The sequence below is a fragment of the Crocodylus siamensis genome, chromosome 5, assembly GCF_052110815.1.
Source record: "Crocodylus siamensis isolate JL-2025a chromosome 5, ASM5211081v1, whole genome shotgun sequence".
Taxonomy (NCBI): domain Eukaryota; kingdom Metazoa; phylum Chordata; order Crocodylia; family Crocodylidae; genus Crocodylus; species Crocodylus siamensis.
In genome coordinates, this window is record NC_143399.1 from 53,755,025 (window position 1) to 53,779,050 (window position 24,026).

General features: G+C 41.8%; 1 protein-coding gene across 2 annotated transcripts in view; it reads left to right on the plus strand.

The window, feature by feature from the left end:
* Nucleotides 1-24,026, plus strand: part of C5H1orf21 (chromosome 5 C1orf21 homolog) — a 221,154-nt gene that overhangs the window by 64,592 nt on the left and 132,536 nt on the right. For both annotated transcript variants that reach the window (XM_090048257.1, XM_090048258.1), the window contains exon 2: nt 12,706-12,911. In XM_090048257.1, the coding sequence (XP_089904383.1) occupies nt 12,818-12,911 (94 nt within the window). In that variant the 5' untranslated portion in view covers nt 12,706-12,817. The remainder of the gene's footprint in view (nt 1-12,705; nt 12,912-24,026) is intronic.

Sequence of the window (24,026 nt, forward strand, 5' to 3'; positions counted from 1 at the left end):
TGTATTTGATTCAGATTTGGATTTGGATTCGGCCCAAATTGGGGACAGTGATTCGATTTGTTGATTCAGATCACTGTCCCGATTCAGTTCGACTGAATCTGAAGATTTGATGCTGATTCAGAGAATCAGCGATTTGGCCATGGACATAGCTTTAAGTGTGTTTTTGGCAGCAGGTACTCGAGGTACCAGACACAGCTTGTGAACACTGCAATGGTGGGGCGGACACAGAGCATCCCACAGGGGCGTGAGCTCACCCCCCTCCACCCCCAAACGCATGCTCAGTGGCAAATCCAGTTCTGCCAGGGAGCTCGCTGTGGGGCCCCCTGCACCCTCCCTGGCTCAGTGATTAGCCCAGGACTGAGGAGGCACCAGTCACCAAGCTGGGGTTGGGGGTGTCCTCTGCTCGCTCCCCTGCGGAACTGGAAGTGGACCAGAAGTGCTTCTGGTCAGGAAACAGAGCAGGCAGGGGAAGGGGACTGGAGTGGCACTTGGGGAGGGCATGAGGCTTAATTTGTGGCATGCCTGCCAAAATGGTTGGCCCCCACATGCCTAGACCAGTGATTCTCAGTTGGAGGTTTCAAGAAAGCCTTTTCAGGGTGCTGTAGGATGTGAGGGGGCAAGCATGTACTTCTGTCCTTGCCTGGCCCTTTGCCAAGAGATAAGCACTGTAATAAATAGCAAAGTTACTGGAATACCAAACATGCCGCCTTACCCCCAACCAGCATGGGTGGGATGGGGGGAGAGAGCAGCCCATTGTTTTACATTTGCATACAAGTAAACTTTGCTAAGTACATTGTCTATCATTTAACTGCTGCCAAAAGACACTCTCATGCTCTCTACCTTTTTAATACACACACAGCGTACCTTAAATCACACTTAATGCCTGCACACGTGTTACAATAAAGGCAGCCACAGACCCCTGCTCCCACGCACCCATCCGCAGACCTTTCCCTAACCCAGTCTTAGTCCTACCTCCGATTCTGTGGTTTACATTCTCAGTTCATTCACTGTCATTGTTGCTGCTGTTGTCACTGCTGCTGCCATCGTCACTGCTTCCAGGTCCAGTTGTGTCACTCTTGTGTCATGCTCTCTACCACAAGGTAGGTTAGTGCAGCCCTTCTGAATAGGATGCATGGTAGTCCCCATTGAGTGCAGTCCCTCTCAGTGCTGACTTTTTTTCAAGTCATAATGAACCGGTACACTGAATACATTTCAACTTCACTCCCACAGTTGAGCTGTGCCTTTCTTTTCCATTTCCGGTGATTCCTGTTTCTTCACCAGTCAGAAGTGTGTCACAGACGGCACTAAATGGGGACCGAAACAGTTTACCCAGAATCCCTCTATCAGCCTGGTGCACATGATTAGTGTGGTCCCACCCTTCATGAGGTAGAGGCAGAGGCAGACTGCATTGCCCTATGCCTAATCTGCATATCAGTTTTTGGAGGATCCCAGGACTTGTGACAAGAAGACTGGTTTGAGCCATGAGTGGGGACTAATTGGCATGTGGATCCTTTGTGGAGGGTATGTGGAGTACATAGACAAACTGTAGGGTCACCATGGCTTGAAATGCTGTTGTCACTGCTGGGGCCCAGCCCAATGAACTATATGATAAATCATGAACCTTTTGATTTGGGATTAATATCATGCATAGTTTGTTCTTAAGCTGGCAGGGGAAATACGATGTATCCGTCAAGAAGATAGTTTTTCTGAACCACCTTGCAGTAGAACTGCTCTTCTGGTGTGGTTCAGTACCCGCTGAGGTGAAGCAGCTTTAAGCCCACTTTATGGAAATGGGAGTCTCCTTCCTTGCTTGTTCCAAGGGCCTTATGGCTAAGGGCAAGCAAAACTTGGAGGCTTCTGAACCCCAGGCTTCTGGGCTTTGGCCTGCAGGTAGGCTGCCTGCCAAAGGTTTTGGAAACATCTGAAGCACCAGGTGCAGGTGAAGGATGCTTGCCGGTAGTAGGGCCACTTATGCTTCTGTACTCTTGGATATGGAATTAGTTTTGTCTAATTTGGCCTCAGATCCACATTTTAAAAAATCTAAGTAGATACAAAAGTTCTGCTTAAAACTGAGTTTATGGAGTATACTAAAACTTGCAGCAGTTTCAAAAAAAAGCATGATGCATCATATCTGCATGAACTAAGTCTATGGATACTACATGCAAATGACTACATGTCTGTTTATTTTGAAGTTAGTGCTTTTAGATTTTTCCTTCACTTCTGTGTGCTCAGGGAGAGCAGGGTCTGACAGTAAGGAGGGGGCGAAAGGGCTGCAGAAGGAAGAATTTGGGGGGGCAGAAAACAAGGGGGCTAGATTTATTTGCCCTGCTTTGGCAGTTGGAGAGGGACATATTCAAGGCAACCCTCCAATAATTAGATTCTATACCTGAAAATTATATGCAGTTTATAAATTTTCCAATTATAGAGTCTGATTATTGGGGGATTGTCTTGTATTTGAGTAAATACAGTAAATTACTTTTAAAAAATGTGATGCCACTAAATTCAGGAAAGATAATGAGGGGTGCCAATATCTAAAAAGATCGAGAACCACTGGTTTACACTAATCCCTTAAAATGCTAAGTTACGAAGGGGACTTTGGGAACTCTTATGTCAGGAGGGAAGTTTCTTACTCTTAATTCCTGAAGTCTTTCATTCAGTACAAATACAGAAATATTGTTTTTTTTCCTGCTATGGTGTGGGAAGACTTCAAGTAAAAGTTGAACTAGTCTATTGCTATAGCAAGCGAATGTAATTAACAACAGTAAGTAAAATATTTAGGTTCTGCATTGATTGTGCTGTAACAAGAAAAGCCAGTGACATCTCTTTCTTTCCCCTCCCCTTTGACAGTTTGTTCTGCTCTACTATGTATTTTATGAAGCTCTGTAAAAATTATAGCCTGGTTTTCAGTGGAAACTTTGTGTAGTTGCAACCTGAATGTAGACTTGGCTATCTTAATGCAATAAATGAATAGAACAAATACAGGTTGTGAGAATCTGGTTTGTTTTGTGGACCCTCCATGGTATTTTACAAAATGTCTCCGCCAGAGACTTCTTTAAAGCACTGTAGCACTTATGGCTTCTGTTCTGCCAGTAGTAATCACTCAGTAGCTCCCGCAGGGGTAGCAGAAGAAAACTGATGATCATGTTATTTCTAATGTGCTGCTTCCCACATCCCATGGAAGAGTTGAGTATTATGGGTATTAGCATACTGGAAGCTGACAAAAGGTTTCCTACAAGCAGAGGTGAGGAAGAGGATGACAAAGTGGGAAGGGATGAAGGCAGACAGTACTTGTGGCCTGGTTGTAGAGATTTCACCCCTTGCTCTTTGTGAAATGGAGACAGATTGTTTGGAGAAGAGCACAACTGGAAAAACAAAGAGAAAGCACTAAAAAGTGGTTAGGAATCCCAAGGATTCTTCTTCCTGGGGGAGGAGTTACTTTTATCCTGGGGGAGAGGGTTGAGAAGAAGGGAAGATGCCATGTGATGTTCTTCAGTGATTCCCTTTGGCCAGTTGAAGGAGTGGCATTGGTGGGCAGCAAAGAGAAATACGTTCAGTCTCCTGATCACACAAAATATTTATTTTAGATGCAGGGACTTCTAGCAGTAATAAAAAGGGGAAATGAAATGGAGGAATCCTCAAGCACCTTCCAAAATGAAAAGGGCAGCAGAGGGAAAACAAAGAGATTCAGACAAGTGGATAGGGAGTGAATGAAAGGGAAAAAAAAAGATTTGGGTGCAGGGGGTGGGGAAAAGGTGAAAGAATTACTTAATACTAGATTGAAGACTTGTATTTTAGTTTTTCAACTCTTCATTCTAATGCTGGTAATTGCTCGTATCCAGAAGGATCTCTGGGGGGAAAAAAAACACCTTTCATTTTACATTTGAGAGAAAGAGAGAGAGTTTAACTTCACACCCCTCTCCTGTTGACCTACACACAAAGATGTTGATCTTAACAAAGCAGTTTAATCTGGAAAATCCAGGAGCTTTTGATCTTCCTGAGAGTCTTTTTCCTAAGATTTTGCATCTTGAAGCTTACGAATTGCATCTCACATCTTGATAATTGGTCCTAGTGGGTGGTGAACACGAGCTGCAGATGGTTTGGGCTTTTCTATTTTCTGTTTATTTTTGACTACTGGAATTTGTATGCCACTAAAACTTCACAAGAACTACAGAAATAGTTGAACTTAAGTAACCACATTATATTTCTGTAAAAGGGAGGAAAGTTGCTGTACCATCCAAATTATAATGATTGAGGTAATAGCATATTACATATTTTGGATATAGCACAAATGTTAACTAATCCATAAAGACATCCCAGTGAGTTGCATGCACCATATGTAGTGATCCTTGACAAAGACTGGACTATACTACCATAGTGTCTATACATGAAGACAATGAGGGTTTTCCCAAAAATGAGAACAACATAAAGAAGGACCATGTGCAGCAAGGTGCTGTATATTATGGATTATATATTCTGCAAAATTATTTCTTTGGAAAGTGCTACAATCGTTTCTATATTTTTTTCATACTGCCTCAGTGTCATATATCCATTTCTCAGAGTATTTTTATCTCACTGTAATCATATTAATGGTTGTCCAAAGTTACTAAAGATATGTAGAAATGGAAATATACACTAGGAGGTCTCTTCTCCCCTTTTTATTATCTGACTTTACTAGTAACTGAAACAGAAAAGCAAATATTTTTAACTTTCTTTCTATTTACAAATTACCATTAGGCTTACCATCCTTTCCTCTAATTTAAGAAAAACATTTTAGCCTTTTGAGTTCTGTACATTTTCTATATGAACTGATTGCTTTTGTCCATGGGCTGACTCGTTAAAAAGGTTGCTATCAAAATGCAGAAGGAAGAACTGCTGTAGTTCTCTTCCTGCTAGAGGTATTCTGCCTTCCTCATTGGGATTCCCTTGTTTGGTACCACTTATCCACCAATGGTCTGGTTCATGGATGATAAGGCTGTTACCTTCCTGAACTTAAAGGTTGTTGGCCATTGACTAATTGTTGGCATTTTCTGATGTGGAGCTTTATTGTTTTCCCCCTTCCTACAGCACAACAATATCCAGGATTGTCAAAGATATAGTTTTAGTTGCACCCCCCAGACTTTCCTCAAAGGTCATTAACTCAGACCTGTAAGGAATTGGGAAGTCTGATGGCTTTCTAGCAGCCTAGAACTAGTTCACTGCCATTGCCATTTAGGCTAACCACAAATGAACACACTTCCATGATACAAATTATTCCAAGAAGTAACTGGAGGAAGTACCTGTCAGTACCTCTAAAGGTGAACACTTGAGAACAGCTTCAGTCCACTGCAACCATCTTTTTGTTCTTTGCTTGTACTTTACCTTGCATAATGAGTTCTGGCCCACAGCTAGGGGTGCTTATACATGTGCAGGGAGGCTGCTCTGGTGCACTTTAATTACAGCACATCAGAGCAGACTCAATTAATCAAGTCTACCACGCTCCAGCAGATTCCAGCCTCACATGTATCAGTGTTCCTGCACTGAAAAATAGCAGTGGGGGTGCTTTAACTAAAGCTTGTTTGATTAGCATTAGTTAAAATGCCCCTCCCCCCCCCAAATCCTCCCCAGTTTTTCAGCACGGTGACACTGATACACATGAAGTTCTGGGCAGCTCAGAGAGCTGCTCTAATTAAAGCACCATCCCAATCACTGCTCCTGGAGCATGCCTGTAAATGCCCTAGATCAATGGTTCTCAAACTTTTTTTTTCACGGACCACTTGAAAATTGCTGAGGTTCTCGGCGGACCACTTTAAACTTCTTTTTGTTTTACAAATCAAAGCACACAACTCATATTTTAATATCAGTAGTCTTAACTTACAAGTACAGATATTCTCAGTTGTTCTGCAGCCTTTCTCCAGACCACCTGAATGGAGCTCGTGGACCAGTAGTGGTCTGTGGACCACAGTTTGAGAGCCTCTGCCCTAGATGCTACAATAATAAAACCACATAACATTAAATCTACAAGAATCATTAGGACATCTTCAGCAGGGGACAAAGAAATTGCTTGCTCTGGATGTCTCCAGAGTCTTGCTTCAGTTTGGTGAGAGGACTAAGCCTTTCTGGCTGTCGCTTCTTGCCTCCTTGTGTCTGCATGCTTCCCTCCAAAAACCCTTAGTCCTTTTGTCACAGGTGATGCACTTAGAGACTCTGTGTTATATTTCCATCTGCTATAAGGAGACTAGCAAACCTTTCCTTCTAACAGTCAAAGTTTGTTCCACCTGGGCTCAAGCAGTGCCTTCTGCCCATTTTAGGAATGTTCTGATATCTGGAGCCCACAAGGTAACAACACAGAACAACTCACTCATTTCTGTGGTATAGTATGCCTTGATTTCATGGCAAGATGCCAGGTTTGTGTGTTTTACTTGTTTGATGAATAGAGTTTATAATGCTGATTCCCATCATCCAGTATACACCATGCAGTCCACATGGGTGTATACTCAAAGTATGAAAAATGGTGTTTTACAGTACCTATGTTCCTTCAAGATGATGTAGTCAGTGTGGATCCCTTGACTGGGCTCCTCAGCTAAGTACAGATAGTCAAAAAACCCAAAACTGAACTGATTCAGTCTTCACAGCTTAGTCTAAGCTGTATAGATTGAACTGATAAGCAAGTGAACAGACATTGACTTTTGATTCTGGAAATCCAGCCATATGCCTGCAGTGGCCCAGACCAGAAGCCAGGGGGGCACTAGAGCATGTCTCCCTGCTTGGCTGGAGCAGACAGCTTTGGCCAAGGCTAGCCCACCCACTCTGTGAGGGGGGCTTTGCAGGGGAGGTATAAAGCATCCTGGGATACTGGGAGACTGAAAGTTAACTTGAATCTGGAGGGGATCTGGGACAGAAATTCAATAAACTGATTTAACCTAAAGTCGGATACTACAACTATACAAATTTATCTTAAACTGGTTTCAGCCATTTGGAAAGCACTTTGTGCACTGAGCTTCTGTTGTTTACAGTTTTGAACCGGTTTCTGATCTGTTCAAATCACTTATACCATTTTCAGTCATGCTTGCTTTCCAAGTCCTTGGCAGCTGTTGCCTTCAAACCATGGGAAAACTAGCCAAGAGTCAAGGCCACTTCTTCCTCTGTGCCTTTGTGTAGGAGGAGGAAGCAGTTCTGGCTGCACGGATGGCCCTACTGTACCTATTTAAAAGGGTTCTCCCTAATCAGCATGAGGCACATGTCTGTATACAGCAGGTTCCACATTGGCTTCAACATCTCAAAGAATCACAGAAATAGAAGTGTAAGTAGTAGTTCTGTAATTATGTTAGCACGATTGAGAGAATTTAACATGACTGAAGATCTCTCTAAATGTTTAAGGGGAAGGTTAACACATTGGAAGCTATTCACTGGTCTGGTGGTTTTTACCCTCCAACATTTTCCCTATGCTAAATCATAGTCACCTAACATGGCTTTTGACATGTTACCTTGTCTGTATGAACATTAAGAAGAGTTTTCTGTTGCTTTAAGGTGACTTCATTGAGCAAACGCAGTTAACATGCATTTTGTCCGAGTGCATCCACCTAATCTGTGAGTAGATTTCTGAATGCTAAATGTTTCCCAAAGCTTCTGACAGGGATGTTATCTGTCATGGTAGTAAAATTTACAGATATCCCCCTCTTTGGATCTTTAGAGAGAAACTTCTGAGTTAACCCTAAACCTCCCCATTGAGAATCTCAAATGTGAACTCTCCCTTAGGGAGCCTCAAGGTCCCCTCTGGACTGAAGCCAGGGCTGGTGGTGGCTTAAACAAAAGAAACAATCTCCATCCTGGTTAGTTCACTTCCTCTAGAAGAAGAGATAACTCTATTGCAAGTCTCAAAACCCCTGTAACTATGATCTACTCCTAAACTCTTGGACCTGCCAGATTCTACGGCTTTACAGGGAACACAACCTAAGCAAGACATTGAAGCAGATTTAACAGAGCACGTCAGACTCTTCCCAGAAACCCTTGTGGGAAGTCTATCAAGAACCTAAGTGTTGTACCCTTATGCAAGAGTATAAGGGTACAACAATATTCTTATGCAAGAGTATAAGGGTACAACAGTATTAAATTAAAAATATAAAAGGTACAACAAAATATCCTATAGAAAATCAATTGCTCAGTATGCTAAATGTATGTGAATGTTTATGGAATGTAATATTTTTTTGTAATGATGCATATGCCACCACTCTTCACAATTTCTTCATTTTTTTCCCTGTGTCTCCATTTCCAAACTGCTTTGCTTATAAAAGTTAAAATGTAGCTATTTAAAATCTTTAAAAAATTAGTGTGATCAGCGGTGCAGATGAATTGCTCCTGCTAGTGAAAATGCAAGATAATCTACGGTATTTAATACTGTTAAAATTGTGTACTAGAACTTTTATTTGTTCTTTCTTTAAAGAGGAAACCCACAATAATTGTGCCATCTAAAGGGGTAACTGGATTTTAAATAGATGTTGAAATATTTGACAGTGGTGAGTTCCTCTTTCACTTCCATCCTATCCAGCTGAAACCCTGCTTTGTTCTCTTACAGCTCCATTTTCCACAGCCCCAGTATTCCTCAAAATCAACCACTTGAGCCCATGAACTCCCAACATCTGTACTTTCCACCAGACTCCATCTATTAAACCATTGACATTTAATCCGTGGAGCTTATCAGTGTCCATGCATCATTAGGTGTACTTAGAAATGGTAATACATATAGAATCCATTCTTAAAAGCTGAATGGGGAGTGCAGAGCTACTAAGGGGCTTTTATGGAATTGGGAAATGTTGGGAAAACAAGGCTATAAATGGGAGAAGAGGGCATGCAGAGCAATAGGAAGGAGAAAGTTTTGTGGGGATTCAGGAAGGGAAGTAAGCAATTGCTCAGAGACGTGAGAAACATGACCTATGCCAGAGGTCACACAGAGAATAATCTATGTCCATATTTCTTTTCATGGAGATGCATCTATTATACATGTATGTGCAAGAACCACTGTGGTGTTTAGTTACTTGAAAAGTTAGGAAATTACTACACAAAATAGCTTTGCTAACAATTGCAAGCTGTGGAAAACAAGGAAGCTGCATCCTATTGGTATCCCACTCACCCTTTTCAGTCTCAGCTACCTTCCATTCATCACTTGCAGCTCCTGGTTCCTTGATTTGCATCCTGGATAAGCAAACTGGATTTATTGCTTTAAATTGGTGCTTTCCAAACTTTTTAGACCACTGACAAACCCTCAAAATTTCTCAGGGATCACCTCATGTTCTTACAATCAAAATATTAATTGAAAGGAGAGGAAGATGCAGTCCATGGACCATGGTTTGGGAGCCACTGCTTTATGAAACCTCTTGTGTTATATGCAGGAAGGGTGGCACCTTTTATGGTGTGTTAAGAGAGAGAAATGCAGTATAAAATGTTATCACCAGTGACTGAAGGAAGGATGTCTTTGGGTAGTATCTTTTATTGGATCAGTTGCATAACTGGGATAGAGTTAGACAAGCTTTTGAATGCAAGATATTCTTCTTCAGGTCATAGCGTTCAAAAGCTTGTCACGCTCTGTTCCTATTATGCAGTTGGTCCAGTAAAAGATGCAGTCCAGAAATACCCTTGCCTCTCGCGTATTCCTGGGCCATCATGGCTACAGTGTCACTCTAACACTATCAACAGTGTCTCTCACTCTGTCGCAGGAATGTAAGAACAATTAAGATGACCAAAATTAAAAATATTGTAGCAGCATAACTGTAATTACTTACAGTTAAAGTGGTGCTGTTTTGTATGCAAACTTGGAACAAATGTGTACAAATATTTGAATAACTGCTCCCTTTGCATCAAATTCCATCTGTGTTAAGGTATGTAGAGCCCATGCTGCTCTGCCACTACCTTCTTCCGGCCTGCCTATGCTTCTGTTACTAGTCTGCTACAATTTTGATACTATTTAGGAAGTAGAAGTGAGTCCTAAGACCAGTAGCATCTCTGCGGACCACCTGGCCAGGTCCATCAGACCCATTGCCCTACTTGGGTGCTTCTGCCGCTGCACATTCATTCAGGGCTCTCCCTTTCACGAGGTTGTTGTTGTAGGTTTCTGAGGGCTTGTAGGGGCTCCAGCTGTTAAAACCTTGGCCCCTTTTTCTGCCTGGGCACACCCACCATGGCCCACTAGTAAAAAACCTCAGCTTCTGGGCTTTAGGTCCAGACTCAGTGACAATCTCGCACCTTTTTAGAGTTCCATTTCCGTGTGCCAGGTTCTCCCCCACAGCTTGGAGTTGTCTTTTAGGCCTTACACCAAAACAGAGGGGTGCATCCAGGACCCCTTTCTGCATCCTCCTTTACCCTTATAGCTGCAACCCAGTCCTTCAGTTCAAAAGTCCAAATCAAATCAAAACAATAAACCAAAAGGTGCAAGCTAAGTGCTTCACAGAAGAAATAAGAAGTCTCTCTCTGTCAGAACAGCCTGCAGGCCTAAACTGGAAGAGGAAACCTCCTAGACAGGTTCCCTACGTAACTTACATGCCTGTCTGCACCTACAGCACATGCACACTACATGCTCCAGTTGACTTGGTTTAGCTTTGGGCTGGGTTTAAATCCCCTAACCCAGCCTACTTCCAACCAAACCTGCTGCATCCTGTGTGTGGCTGGTCGCTTATTAATCTATTAGCCGCATTAGTACCTGGCGCAGCCCACCTGTACTGCTACCTTTAATTTTCTAACCTCTCTGGCCTCACCAGTAACATGGGCAGGGGTTCCCTGTTATACTTGGCCGTACTTCTGTTGAATGGACTGACAAAATTGGGAGAGAGGCTGATGGCTGGGAGGTAGTGGAAAGGTCCCTGGTAATACCTATGGAACTTAAGGAGGCCTGAAGTAATATATCCTCTGTACAGTAGGCCCACTGTCATTATCTGTGGCTAGTAGTTCTCTGGCTATTAGGTATCTGATGACATTTCCAATCCTGGAGGTGTGTAGATAGTAGTAGAAGGAAGAGAAAAATGTGTGTTTGTGAAAGAGAAGGAAAGAGAAAGAATGGCAGATTATATATAGGGGAGTATAGGGAGCGCAATAAAAGGGAAGTTTGGGAGGGAGAGGGAAATGGACACTGAGGAGGGGACTTGAGCACGTGCTTGGCTGCTTTACTGAATGAAGATCCTAAGCCATTAAACTCAGAAAGAAGGTTGCCTATGGAAGAAGGTGGGGTTGGCAGCACTAGTATTTTTCCACCCTGGCTCAATTCTTGGACAGAAGATTAATCTGCTTATTCAAGAGGGGAGATTGTTTAGAATTTAAAATCCTGACCTAGCACTTGTAGATCAGAAAAGATAACTTGTCAGTGAAATTTTCAAGCTGTGGGAGAAATGATGCAGTCTGGATTTTAGTTGCAACTTCCCAACAGAGTCTAATGCAATCTCCAGGTTTTGAACTGTAATGGAATTTGAGATCGCATTTTGCATTTATATTGGCCCTACCTTCATAGATAAACTTCATCATGTTTTACACAAGGCAATATGGGCTGCAACCACTCAAGTTAAATAGTCAAGAAGTGATGGACTACGAAACACAATTCACTCAGTACATAAAATTATGCAATGTTGAAATGCTATCCTCCCACATTTTAATATCCACATAGGCATGTTAAGTAAATGTAGTGAATATTTGTGTGTGCTACCATTTGGAGCAGGTAAAACTTTGTCTATGTGCAAAGCTGTATCAATTTGACTAAGGCTATGGACAGTTGAGCAAATTGCAGCAAGTTAAAAGGGGATAGGATTTTACTATAGATCAGCTGTTTTGCATCAGCTGCTACATACATATTCTGACTCTACTGTAAGTAAATGCTTATCTCTTTCACTGAATTTTCTCTTGGATGTGAGTGGGTACAGACATGTTTACCATGTAGTAGCTGAAACATAATAAAGCCCTGCTCCTGTTTAACTTGCCATAATTTTACATCTGTTTAATATTATGCCATTCAGATATAAAATTGTACATTACATGTAGATAGTCATATATCAGTTTAAGAGTAGTTTGTGCTGAGTAGGCTTGAGGAGCATCCATATGTTTGCACTAGCTTTTAAATGGGTTTGAAGAAAAAGTTCAATTTCTGGGTATAGATGAACCCTAAATGTGAGATATAGGCATACTCAGAAAGCACCCATATTTTGGAAGTTAACTCTGTGTGACTACCAGCAATTAATGCTTTGAAGTCACTCTTGTCTGAATATTAGAACATTTAATTATTTTGTTATTGTATTTTAAAGTATATTTATTAGATCATAACTATTCTAAACCAGGCATGCATTTTTGTTGGGTGTGATCAAAACTCCAGATATATCAGTGGTAGTAAACAAATAGACAAAAAGTAATGTTATTTGCTATCATTTGCCTGTAGTAACACAAGGCCTTTATTGGGTTCTTTTTTCTTGTCTGATCCAGTGCTTAATGCTTGCAATGAACAATTTCTAATCACTAAAAAGATTTCTGAGAAACCAGTGTGATGGGCAGAAGTAATAAGTGGAGCAAATATCAAATGTTTCTCAAATAAGTTTCAGGAAAACAAAAATATATACAGCACAGAGTTTTCCTGAATGTCTTTTGCAAAGTCGCTCAGCGGTGTTTTCTTGATGACCAACAAGCACAGGTTTGTAATGATGTCTTTCTGTTAGCGTGCACATTTAAATGTTTTTTCTCTCTCCTGTTTTCTGTCTGCAGGTAAAAGCATCTTGACAACCAATCAAGAAAGTGGATTATTTTTTAAACTATGTGCGTGCGTCTGTAGAAATGATTTGTGGTTCAGTCCAGCTGGAGCTGACTGAATGAAGCTATGGGCTGTGCATCAGCCAAGCATGTTTCTACTGTTCAAAACGAAGAGGAAGCTCAGAAGGGGAAGAACTACCAGAATGGAGATGTGTTCGGTGGTGAGTGTTGCAGGATCTTTCTTCCTGGCTTCCACACCATCAGTGTTGTTGAAATTTTAATTGGCAGTTTTTTATTCTTGTCATAAGCTTAGGGAAAAATAAAGAAAGTGAAATCATGATGACCTACATGGAGTAGAACCAACTAAGAGACAAGTTCTGGCATACTTGAAATTCTTTTGTAAGTTTAAGTTTTATGAGAATTTTTACCCTGGCACCAGCATGTGCTATGATGGTCTTCAATTGCACACAGTGTAGGGGAGTTCAAATGCAAATATTTACTCAGAATTCCCAGATTTCCTCTGTTACATCTTGGAATGTAATTGACAAATTTGCTAACAACCTCCTGCTCTGTAGACAAAATACTGCCCCATCCTCCTTGAGCATTCTGGAACACCAGTAAAATGTCAAACCAAAGCCCTCTAGGGAACATGATTTTGAAGATATAATAAAACGGGAAGTGGCAACATTCATTGACCTCCTCTGAAGATTGGGGTGGAAATGGCAGATTTTGTAGGTCGTATGTAAACATCTGTTTGGGTGGGTGGGAAATTGTTTACAAGTCAGAATTCTGTCAGAGTAATGCCACATTAAAAGATAAAAACTATACCATACTGGTCAGTTAAGTATGATAATGTCAGTGTTGTTTTTTTCAACTTTGTATACAATGTTACGTAAATGGACTAAAGGCTTCCAGACCTGTCCAAATATGGTATTTTCCCCATAAACAAAGTCATGTGTTGGCAACCTATGTATGACCTGTGGGCAGGATCCAGCCTAGAAAGCCATTTGATCTGGCCCACTGATATGGGGCTGTGGTGACATTCAGTAGTGGTTTTTTGGCAGAAGTCGCTTTCCCATGCTGCTGCACAGAGATTTGACAGAGGCTTCCTCTGACCCAAACTGAATCACTTTGGTCCTCAGTGTAAACATGCTGCCAACAGCTGAACAAGGTGGTTTGGCATTGCATTACAAGCTGCTTGGATCTGATATCCTTAAAATAGATAGATGCACTACTATTTAGAATGGCAGGCTTCTCTCCTATTGTGGTTATAGCAATTATTTGTGCAGAATTAAGAATGTCACGTTGCAGTGGTAAAGCTATCATGCTGTTAAAGAAAGTGGGAGGAGCTTGACTTCTTCAGGCTGTCTGATGAGGCTAGGTTTATTTCCAGCTGCAGACTTTAAGTAAGATTATACAGATTAAATATATAATCTTAGCAGAATTTCTTCCAAAAGTCAGACCTTCATGTTGGGGATTTTTCCACTCATGCTGTACTTCACTATCCTGTAACATTTAACTTATCTAGCATTCTGACTTCAGTATTTGAATTTATACAGATAGCCACCTCACATTTGCAGAGCAAACTTGTTAAGAGCAATAATTGCTTACCAGCAGTGTTTCTCTTGGGACATTTTCCATGCCACACATGGGCTACTGGAACCTTCTGAGTCTTCCACTGGCACTTCCACCAACGCTTCTGGTTTCGTGGCTGACATTTCCAGGGGGGTGCACGGTCAATCTCAGGGAATGCACATGGTGTCGCCAATGATGCCACATAGATGAAATCCTGTGTAACAGCTACAGCCACATTGGAGCACCATAGCAGCAGGTCTCTGAAATGATGCTACTAACTGGCCTTAGATAATCTTTTGGAGCTGAAGTTCTGCAATCTTGTCCTCTTGAGCAAAGCACTTAGTGCATATTTAGGTGATATGAAATTCACTGTCCCTTAAAAACTCCTTAAATGCTTTGAATTAGGGTCAGAATGCATACAAAAACCCAGGCTGTCCTCTCACCGCTAGAGGTGGGCCCTTCAGATGGGGTTACCTGGACTTGCTGCCATCTGCACTGCACCTGTTCTCTGAATCAGTGGAGTATTTTGATTTCCAGGATTGTGAGTGTGTTGCAGTTTATATCCATGACACCTTAATTCTTGAGCTATTTTCTTTATATATAATAATGTATAAAATTGTGCCTAAAGATGGCATTGATTAAACTGCCTAATGGAATTCCCTCAATTTCTAGAGCTGTATGTTGATAGTGAAACCTATGCTCTCATCCTCATCCTGACCTGTTGCCTCTTGATGCAAGTTGGGTCTGAAATTGCAAAAGTTTTTAATTTACTGCTAAACATTCATTTTGTTAATCTGTAACAGATTCCTGTATGCATCTGTAGAATTATTTCTTCAGCAAAGACCAAAAGGAAAGCATTCAGTTCCGTATCAAAGAGGTGTCACAACCAGTCTATGACAACAGCTAACAAGGCAAGATTTTACCACAGGAGGTCAAATACAACAATGAATCTTAGTAAAGTGAGCCCTTGCATAGAGGGGGTCCATGCAACTACTACAGGTGCTTCATTGCACAGACAAGTGCTGTAGTACTTCCAGGGCTCGTAATTCACTGCCACCTGCTAGCTGTGCAAAACCTGTTAAATGTTTTGGACAGCTGAAAGTAAGAAAAATGGTAAATGTATCTGGTCCAGCCAAAGGCAGAGGAGAGAGCATCTTTGTAGTCTCTTGGAAGTTGAACTTAATCTCAGGCCAGATTACAGGCAGTCCTTAATTTACGTTTCGAGTTGCAATGTTTCACACTTACGAAGTTTATAAATTGACACCCTGTTTCAACTTTCTGATGTCAGTTTTGACTTTACAACGCTTGATCCACTGCAACACCATGTCAGCAAACAAGTTCACTGTGTTGCCTGTCTCTCTGGAGAACATCTGTCCAAGCTTCCTCTGACGCTTTCTTTTAGAAAGTAGACAAGGCTCCAGAAAAACCTGCAGCCAAGACTCCTGAGAAGACTCCAGCCAAGAACCCTTTAAAAAGTCCAGCAAAGTCACCTCAGAGAAGTCCTTCAAATCAATATGATTGCTATTTACAATATAAATACATTAATGTAGCTATATTACTCATCTATAATTGATTGAGTACAAAATTCTGGGTTATTTTTGGTGAAAATAGGGTATTGGGCCTTGGTTTAGGAACCAATCCTCCATTTATAACATCGTTTCCTATGGGAAAATCAGTTCCAAGTTATGTTTCAACTTAAGACGCGGTTTTCAGGAACCAGTTGTGTTGCAAGTCCAAGGACTGCCTGTAGATTGAACAAGGTGGGAGTGGCTGGAGGAGAGCATTTGGGATCCATTTTGAAGTAGAGTGAAAATTTGAAAGAGTGATTGGGAGGCAGTGAGAGAAGGAAGAGGATGGGTTAATGAGGTGAAAGAGAAAAGAGACAAGGGAAAAGTCATTACGTTATGGTGGCAACATTGGCTATACCAAGACAAAGCAAAGCAATGCAATGGAATATATTTGTTATTGCTCTTGCCCAATTTTTGTATTTGTTACAGAGGAGATGAATTGATCACAAAACAATGTACTCGGATGTAGAAAGTTTTGGGTATTGTACTTGCAGGAAACCCACCCATACCTACCTTTTTTAATTTTATCTTTGAATTTGTCAGATCATGGAAATAAATGCTCTGGTTAGATTTATAAAAGGGCAGATCAGTTTTATGAGTACTAATATAATTTTATCTATGCAAGATAAAATAATGTAATCAAGTCTGTTTCAGGGCATAATTTGTCCACTATATACAGCATTGCACAGTTACTTAGATGCATTATTGTTGTTTCACTTTCTTTCAAAGCCTCAGGATGTGGCTGGTACCAGAGGCAGTGTAGGAAACAGACAGACCAAGTCTCAGATCTGTTATGGTGAATCATGTTATTCTTTTGCAATATCCCCTATCTCCTCTATATGTGATGGTATAAATTGAAGGGTAACAGGACACTATGAAGCACTGCATTCTTGCACAACCAGGTTACAGGCAGTTTTTTTTCCTTTGTTAAGGATTCCATGTGGCTTTTTTCACTTACCCATACCTCTAATGCTACATTTAGAGACATACTGTATTTCTAGGTTCTTGGATGGCTCATGAATATTCTCCCAGGACAGATGGTGTTTGAGTTTCACTCAACTGAATGTTCTAATCTATTTTAGGACACATTTACCTGTTTTGACAAGGGGAGGATCTGAATATTAGATGGCGATGTGAAGAGCTATGCAAGTTCTAAGTGCAAAGTTCCTTAGTTTTAAAAGGTCTGCTTTGTTAGGTTCCTGGAAGCCAGCCTTTTACCAGTTATCTTTTAACTTCTGCTTACTGCCTTCTCAGGAACATGATGTGAAAGGAGATTAGTCCTGGGAACTATGCTTAATTTCTATTTCTGCATCCCTCTTGCATGCTCACTGTCTTAGGTGGAAAGCCTGTAGAGGCCTAGATAATATTCAGATGGATGGTGCTGTCCTTCCCTTGAGGGTAAGTTTGATTTGCGGGCATGTGGTATATAATACTTTGCCCCTCATTGCTAATCTGAAGACTCGGATATAGATTTCTCACTCCCTTTCCTTTCCCATGCTGTGGAGTCCCTTACTGTGGCCTGTTAGTAAGGAGCATAAAAATTCAGCTATAACTTGGAAGATACAACCCCATTATCTCTTGCCTACTATAAAGATTGTGATGCAAAAGCAATGAAATCTTACTTGGTTGTGGCAGTTGAGCCTTATTCTGTAGCAGTTTGTTTGGCTTTTTGTCTTGGATTTTTAAAACATGAGTTTCTGAATCATTTTATACGTTAGTTTGATGTGGCCATGCAGCCTCTTAGCACCTCTCCAGCATGCTTATCCACCCACAAGCAAAGGTGCTGGCAAATAGCATACAGGTGTTCTCACCACCATTGCAGTAGCTTTTGTCTTGAAATCTGTCTTCAGCAATCCTCTCATGTTTGGTCTTGTGTTGGCATGCAGCTCCACCATTAAAATAGTAGGATACTGTTGTTCATACCACCTAAACCACCACGCTGTAGTAAGAATGACACTCAGTTTATGCTGGTGCCTCAGTTTTTTCTAGCTTTTTTCATATGAAGATCTAGAAAAAAAATTACTATACAAGATTAAATTAGTAGCACTAGTAGTAGTGCCATAGCTACAACTGGTATTGCTATACTGCATATGCATCAATGTGCAATGTGCTGGCTTAAATAAGGTGGTCTTTGCCTCCAGCATGCCAAGCACGTGGCACCTAGACTGAGCTTTTACCAGTATTAGATAACGTATTGGCTTAAAACCTCTGTGCAGGGCAGCTCCATTATTAATGGTGGTAATGGCAAGAATTTTTGGAGTGGGTTGCAATATAACATGGGCACCATTCAGGGTTGTGCACATCCAGCCAGGAATCCATGGGAGAGAGCTGTAAGAAAGTGCTTATAGAAATAGATTCTTGTTGTAGAGGAGGGCTTTTTCTGCATGAAACTGAGGCAAAAAAGCTGTGTTCTGTTCTATGAGTTGAAGAAGAAAGAGTTAGCAAGGTTTTGCTGCTGTTGGGAATGTAAATTGTGACCTGCCTTTTAAGATTTTGGTTTGGGAAGAGCTTAATTGCTGCATAAAGAGAAATTAAGCAAAATATTTCAAATGTAACCCAGTTTTGTCCAGTTTTGCTACAAGCAAACAGCTGTTCCCTCAGGCAGAAGTGCCTTTTTTGGTTATTTAGGAAGAGAAAGTTGGCAAAGAAGTCATCCAGAAACTTCAAACTCTGTTCTGGTAACTGCTTCAGTGTCCAGCTTGCTTGCTTTCTTCTGTTGGTCAGTAAGCTTAAAATGTGTCATGTTTCTGTCTCAGCAGCCCTTTTGTCATGCCTCAAACCCTGCTGAAGTCACATGATATCACAGGTTCCCTTGTCACCCTTTGTAAGAACAAGCAAAGAGTAGATGCCCAGTTGGTGGTTCTTCCCACCCAGTAGATCGTACTCTTTTCTGTTGGTTGAAACAGCCATATAAGACTTTAAATGCCCACTACTGTATTATTTAAGTGCCAGATTTAGGCACATATGGAACAGTCTCTTATGCAGAACAGAAAAACAGTTGACAGATTTTTTTTCTTAATATTAATAAACACGTCTAAGCACAGATCAATCATCCGTCATACACCCCACATGAATTTTGCTTAGCAAAATTAGGATGAATTGAAAAAGAGGCTGGTAATAGAATTTATATTTTATCCTTAACTGTGGTGGTCACTGCTTATTTTATTACATGCTTTAAATAATTGAGTTAATGGGCCAACCAAAACAGATGTTCTAGAAAAGATGGAATATAATATAATTATTATGCCTTGTTGGTCTCTAATTACTTTAAAATCCTCCTACTAAGGATAGTAACAATACATCTTCCTGTATTCATCATATCTTTTCAAAGCTGATCTCTAATGCTGTGTGTCCATAAGCACTGTAATAATGTAAACAAAAAAAGCAAAATGTTGTAATTGAGCCTTGAACACTCAATTTCAGCATATTTTTGAACACTGTCATATCTCCAATAAGTAGAGTTGTTGGTTCCTTCATAAAGCAAAAGAAACATCATGCCCTTTTTCATCTTGGGGGGGAGAGGGTACTTACCAGGTTTTTTTTACCACTTGTACTTACCAGGTTTTTTTTAATGTGCAGTAAATAGCCAAGTACTGTGATTTATAACAGAAAAGTGAGGAAAGGGTTTTAGTGTCTGTCTATTAATTTGTCAGCCTAATCTAGGCATTTATATTAAGCTCTTGGACTTCAAAAAGAGGGGAAAAAGCCTACCAGGTTAATATTTTTCAAGCAAATTATGAAAATTAGCACCATGATTTGCAGATGGTCTTTCTGTTATTAATAGCAGCTCCAAATTATGAAACCTGGCTCAGTAAATCTTAAGCACAAAGTAGGCTAATTTCTAAACAGAGTTGTCTCATTTAGAACAATTGTGACTACTAGAAATGGAAGATTCTGTAGTTATGCTTACAGCTGGTATTTTTCTCAGTTTGTCACCCTCATTATCATGGTATCTCAGCACCTCAGAGTCTGCAGTGTATTTATCTTCACACCACCCAGGAGTGCTAGGCCAGTGTTTATCCTGGCTTTATAGATGGACAGTTTAAGCACAGAGGCACTGACTTGTCCAAAATTGCACAGGAAGTCTGTTGATGGAGTAGGAAATTGAAGCTAGGTCTCCACTGGTCTATCCTTACTTCCTCTTTTTGTTCAGTGTTTTCCTTTTGTGCTTATAATTTTTGTCCTGAAACTTTGTAACAGCCAGCTGCAGTTCAAGCAAAGAAATAACACTCCCAGGTATTTATCTACCATCTAAGATCACAAACAGCTCAGAAAGAATCCGAGAGGTTTTACTCATAAAGTTATGTCAAAAAACTCTTCAAAACAAGAGGGGCTTGCTTCAGACACCAGATGAAGATAATTCAGGTCCCTTCAAGACTCAAAATGAATCTTCAGGTTGAGCCTCTGGCTCTTTCTCAACCACAATGTAGAACTATATGTATCTTTAAAATATCTTTATAGTGCAAATAGTTGGCCACATCATGCAAGTTGGCCACTTCTGTTGCTCAGATTCTTGCCACCTTTTTCATTCTTCATCAAACAACAAGTTGCCTGCTTTCCACCCCACCCTGATGTAGCAGCAGAGGAAGACGGATGCTCATTTCCAAGACTTCGTCTTCCGGGGAGGAGTGGGTAGAAGTTGCATGGAGTGAGATGGGAGCAGTCATTGTTGCCACTGTCTAGGGCCCTGAACCAAGAGTTAGGAGGACCCATGTTAACATTTCTGCCTCTGTTATACCCTTGCTTTGTGAGACTGAACAAATCACTTTATTCTGTATGCTTCTGTTTCCACTCCCTCCTTCTGTCTGTACTGTCTGTTTAGTTTGTGAGCCTTTCTCTCTCTCTGTTTATGTTTCCTCACACAACAAAGCCTCTGAAATGCAAATAATCCAAAACACGTGGCCTGAAGGAAATTGCCACAAATAAGAATTCTCCATGTGTCTGTCGTCTTCACTGTATGTGAGAGGCAGTATCTCATGGAAGCCTTGGAGCTTGTCTTTACTGACAAACATTGCCCCAAACTCACCCAAAAGCTCTTATTCAAGTGTTGAGCTTTTTACTTAAGCTGATTGGCACTTCAGGGCATGTAGGTTAAGGTTTAAGTGAATGCAACTTCTTAACTGCTAACTTAATCACTCAAATGTGGATGTAGGGTAGCTCCAATGTATTACACTATTCTGCTTCAACACTTTCCTGTAGCATTGTCCCCCAGACTGATAAGTTCTACTACACGTCAGCTGGAAAGAATTTATAGAACAATTCAGCTGACTGCAGTGCAAAGAGCCACTAAGGCAGTTGTCCTCGACCTTTTTAGACTCGAGGCACTCCTCAGAAAATATAAACTCTCAGTTTTTTATTTTTGATGGTGGAAGAATAATAGAGCAATTCTCCTGTTACAATGAACTCAGAAAGCCCGCAGCAAGTCAGAATGCTTTTGTCACTTATGGATGCCTATTTGAAATCTCCTAGGTTTACTTTGTGAATCCTGTGCAGGTGTTTGCACACCTAACAGCATTAATATTGTGTGGCACCCTAAAACACCCTTAAAAGGCTCTCACAGCAGCCTGGTGTACATGGCACCCAGGTTGAGAACTCCTGCATTAGGGTATCTCCTAGAAGTTTTTGTATCATACACAAGTGAATGCAATCTTAGTGTGGACATAGTAAATCAAGTGTTATTTCAAATGTGTTAACTCTAGTGAATGCCCTTAGTCACTGTAGTAGACTTTTGACAGATGTGTAGTAAATGTCAGTCACGGCCTCACAGGGTGCGTCCACACATGCAGGCACATGCGCTTGCGGCAGCTCAAATAGAAGCGGTGCAAATTTGAAGGCTCTTTGCCTCAGTGCATGTGCCTGGACATGCACTTTGTTGTGGGGCAAATTGTGCCACTTGGGGCAAAATAACCCTGCCTGGCTCCTCCCAGATCTGCAGCCAGGGGGAGCTAGAGCCCAGGGCCATCACCTGTGCTGTCCCCAACAGTATAAAAAGCTGCCCTAGCAAGCAGCTCAAGGCTATTTGCTCTCAGGAGCTTCTGGGACCTGGCCAGTTGGTACCTGGGGACACTATCCCTTATGCCAGCTGGACCGCTGCAGCAGCATCCCAAATCCACTTTTTAAAATACCCAAAAATCTGTTCTGCTGCAGTTGGAAAAAAAGACCACTGTACGTACAGACGTACGTACGTATACACACGCGCGTGCACACACACAGAGGGATTGATCAGTTGGGCAATGCTTTATTGATATTTTTACAATGTTAAAGCAATTTGGAAGCCTAGCAGTGACTCTATCGTTATAATAAAATTAATTCTAAATATCTATATGTGGGAATGTGTGCTTTTGGTTTTCTTCACATATGATGGGTGTGTGATGAGGGGATGTGGGGTTTCCCTGGAAAGGGATGTGGGGGAAGGTGGGTGTGTGGGTGGGTGTAGGGGGATGTGGGTGGGTGTGGGGCAACTGCAGGGGGATTGTGGGTGTGGGGGGACCCTATTGGGGGCTCTGTTCAGGAGGGGTGGGTCCCCTGTCTCCCACAGGGTGCAGCCCCCCCCACAGCACATGGACTGCTGCCCCCTCAAGGGCTGCACCCCCCTCACCCCCAAGCAGGGTCCCAGGCACCCTGCAAGGCCACAACCCCCCGCACAGGGCCCATAACTTACCTTCTGCAGCAGGGACCATGTGCCTGCAGGGACTGCGTCGGCAGGGACTGGGCGCCAAACTGCACTAGGTCGTGCCAGCACTGGGGCCCTCACGTAGCCAGACTGGCTTGGTCCTATGGCTGCAGGACCCGGCATGGTATGCAGGGACCGCATGCTGAGCTGTGCCAGGTCCTGACAGCACTCTGGCCCTCACGCAGCCAGGCCGGCCCAGGGACCAGGTATTGGGTATTTCCTATAGCCAAGACTGGGAATTTTGACTGGGCTGTGCTAATGTTCCCGTTGGGACAAAAACCTGAAAGTTCCTGATTAGAGGCCCTTGATCCTGCATTCAGGATCAGTCTAAATGGCATATTTGGGGTCAAGGAGAGATTTTTACCCCGCAGTTAGTTTGTCATGGATGTGGCAGGAGGGATTGCCTTCCTCTGTGGATGGGGGGGCCTAGTCATCTTCCTTGGATGTCAAGTATATTTTAACAGACTGTCTGTCCTTGTGGTACCACTTTGACCTTGCTCCCATGTTGTACCTATAGCAGATTGTTTTTGGTGTTTGGAGCACTGTGAGTGGTAGTTGCATGAGAAGATTGTTTGTTTGTGCAGTTTTAAGAATAGGTTAGAGCAGGGGTGCTCAACCCCTGGCCTATGGATCAAATATGGAACACAGAGCCATGGCATCTAGCCCACTGTTCTCCACATGGGTCAGAAAATTTGGTAGCATGGGAGCTGTGACATTTAATACTGCTGTCTCCCCTCTGCTGTCAAATTGCTAAGGCTTTTGAGGCCAGGTCAGGGCTGGGCCGTAACCCCTCCCCTGTGCAGCCGGATTGGAGCTGGGCTAGGTTAGGGTCAGGCCCTGCCCCCTCCCTTACTCCTCCCAAGTGATTGGGTGAAGCTCCCTCCCCCATGCAAGTGGTTCAGGGTCAGGCTGTGTCCCTGCACTTGGTTCAGGCCCTGCCATGCCCACCAGATTGGGCCCACTGGTCTGATCCAGTCCACAGGTGGATGGGGAATCACTCATCCAGCCCATGGGGCAAAAAAAAGTTGAGTACCATTGGTTTAGAGTGATAAGCATTTGTATGGGATGGTTTAGATAGGGATGATCCTGCCTTGAGCAAGGGGGTTAGACTGAATGACCTCCTGAGGTCATTTCCAGTCCTACATTTCTGTGATTCTATATGCGAGGTCTAAAGACACATTTTCAGGAAATTAAGACATTGTGGACATCTGGGAAATGTGACTGTGTAGCAGTTGTCATTTAGTTTACTAATGATTTGTTCAACCAGGAGAACACCTTTTACAAATCAGTTAGTTACCAATTGGTTCTAATAAGGAAGTTGCAGAACTTTAATGTACAAAACAAAAGAAACCCCTTTTAGGTACTGATTAATTACGGTATACAAAATAGACACTTTCTTTTGAATTAGATCTTTCTGCATTTTCCAACTTTTGTTCCATAAAGTAGTCCAATAAAGTGCCTCTTTACAAATTTAAAGCACTTCTGCAATATGCACTTATTTTGATTTATGAAATATAAAA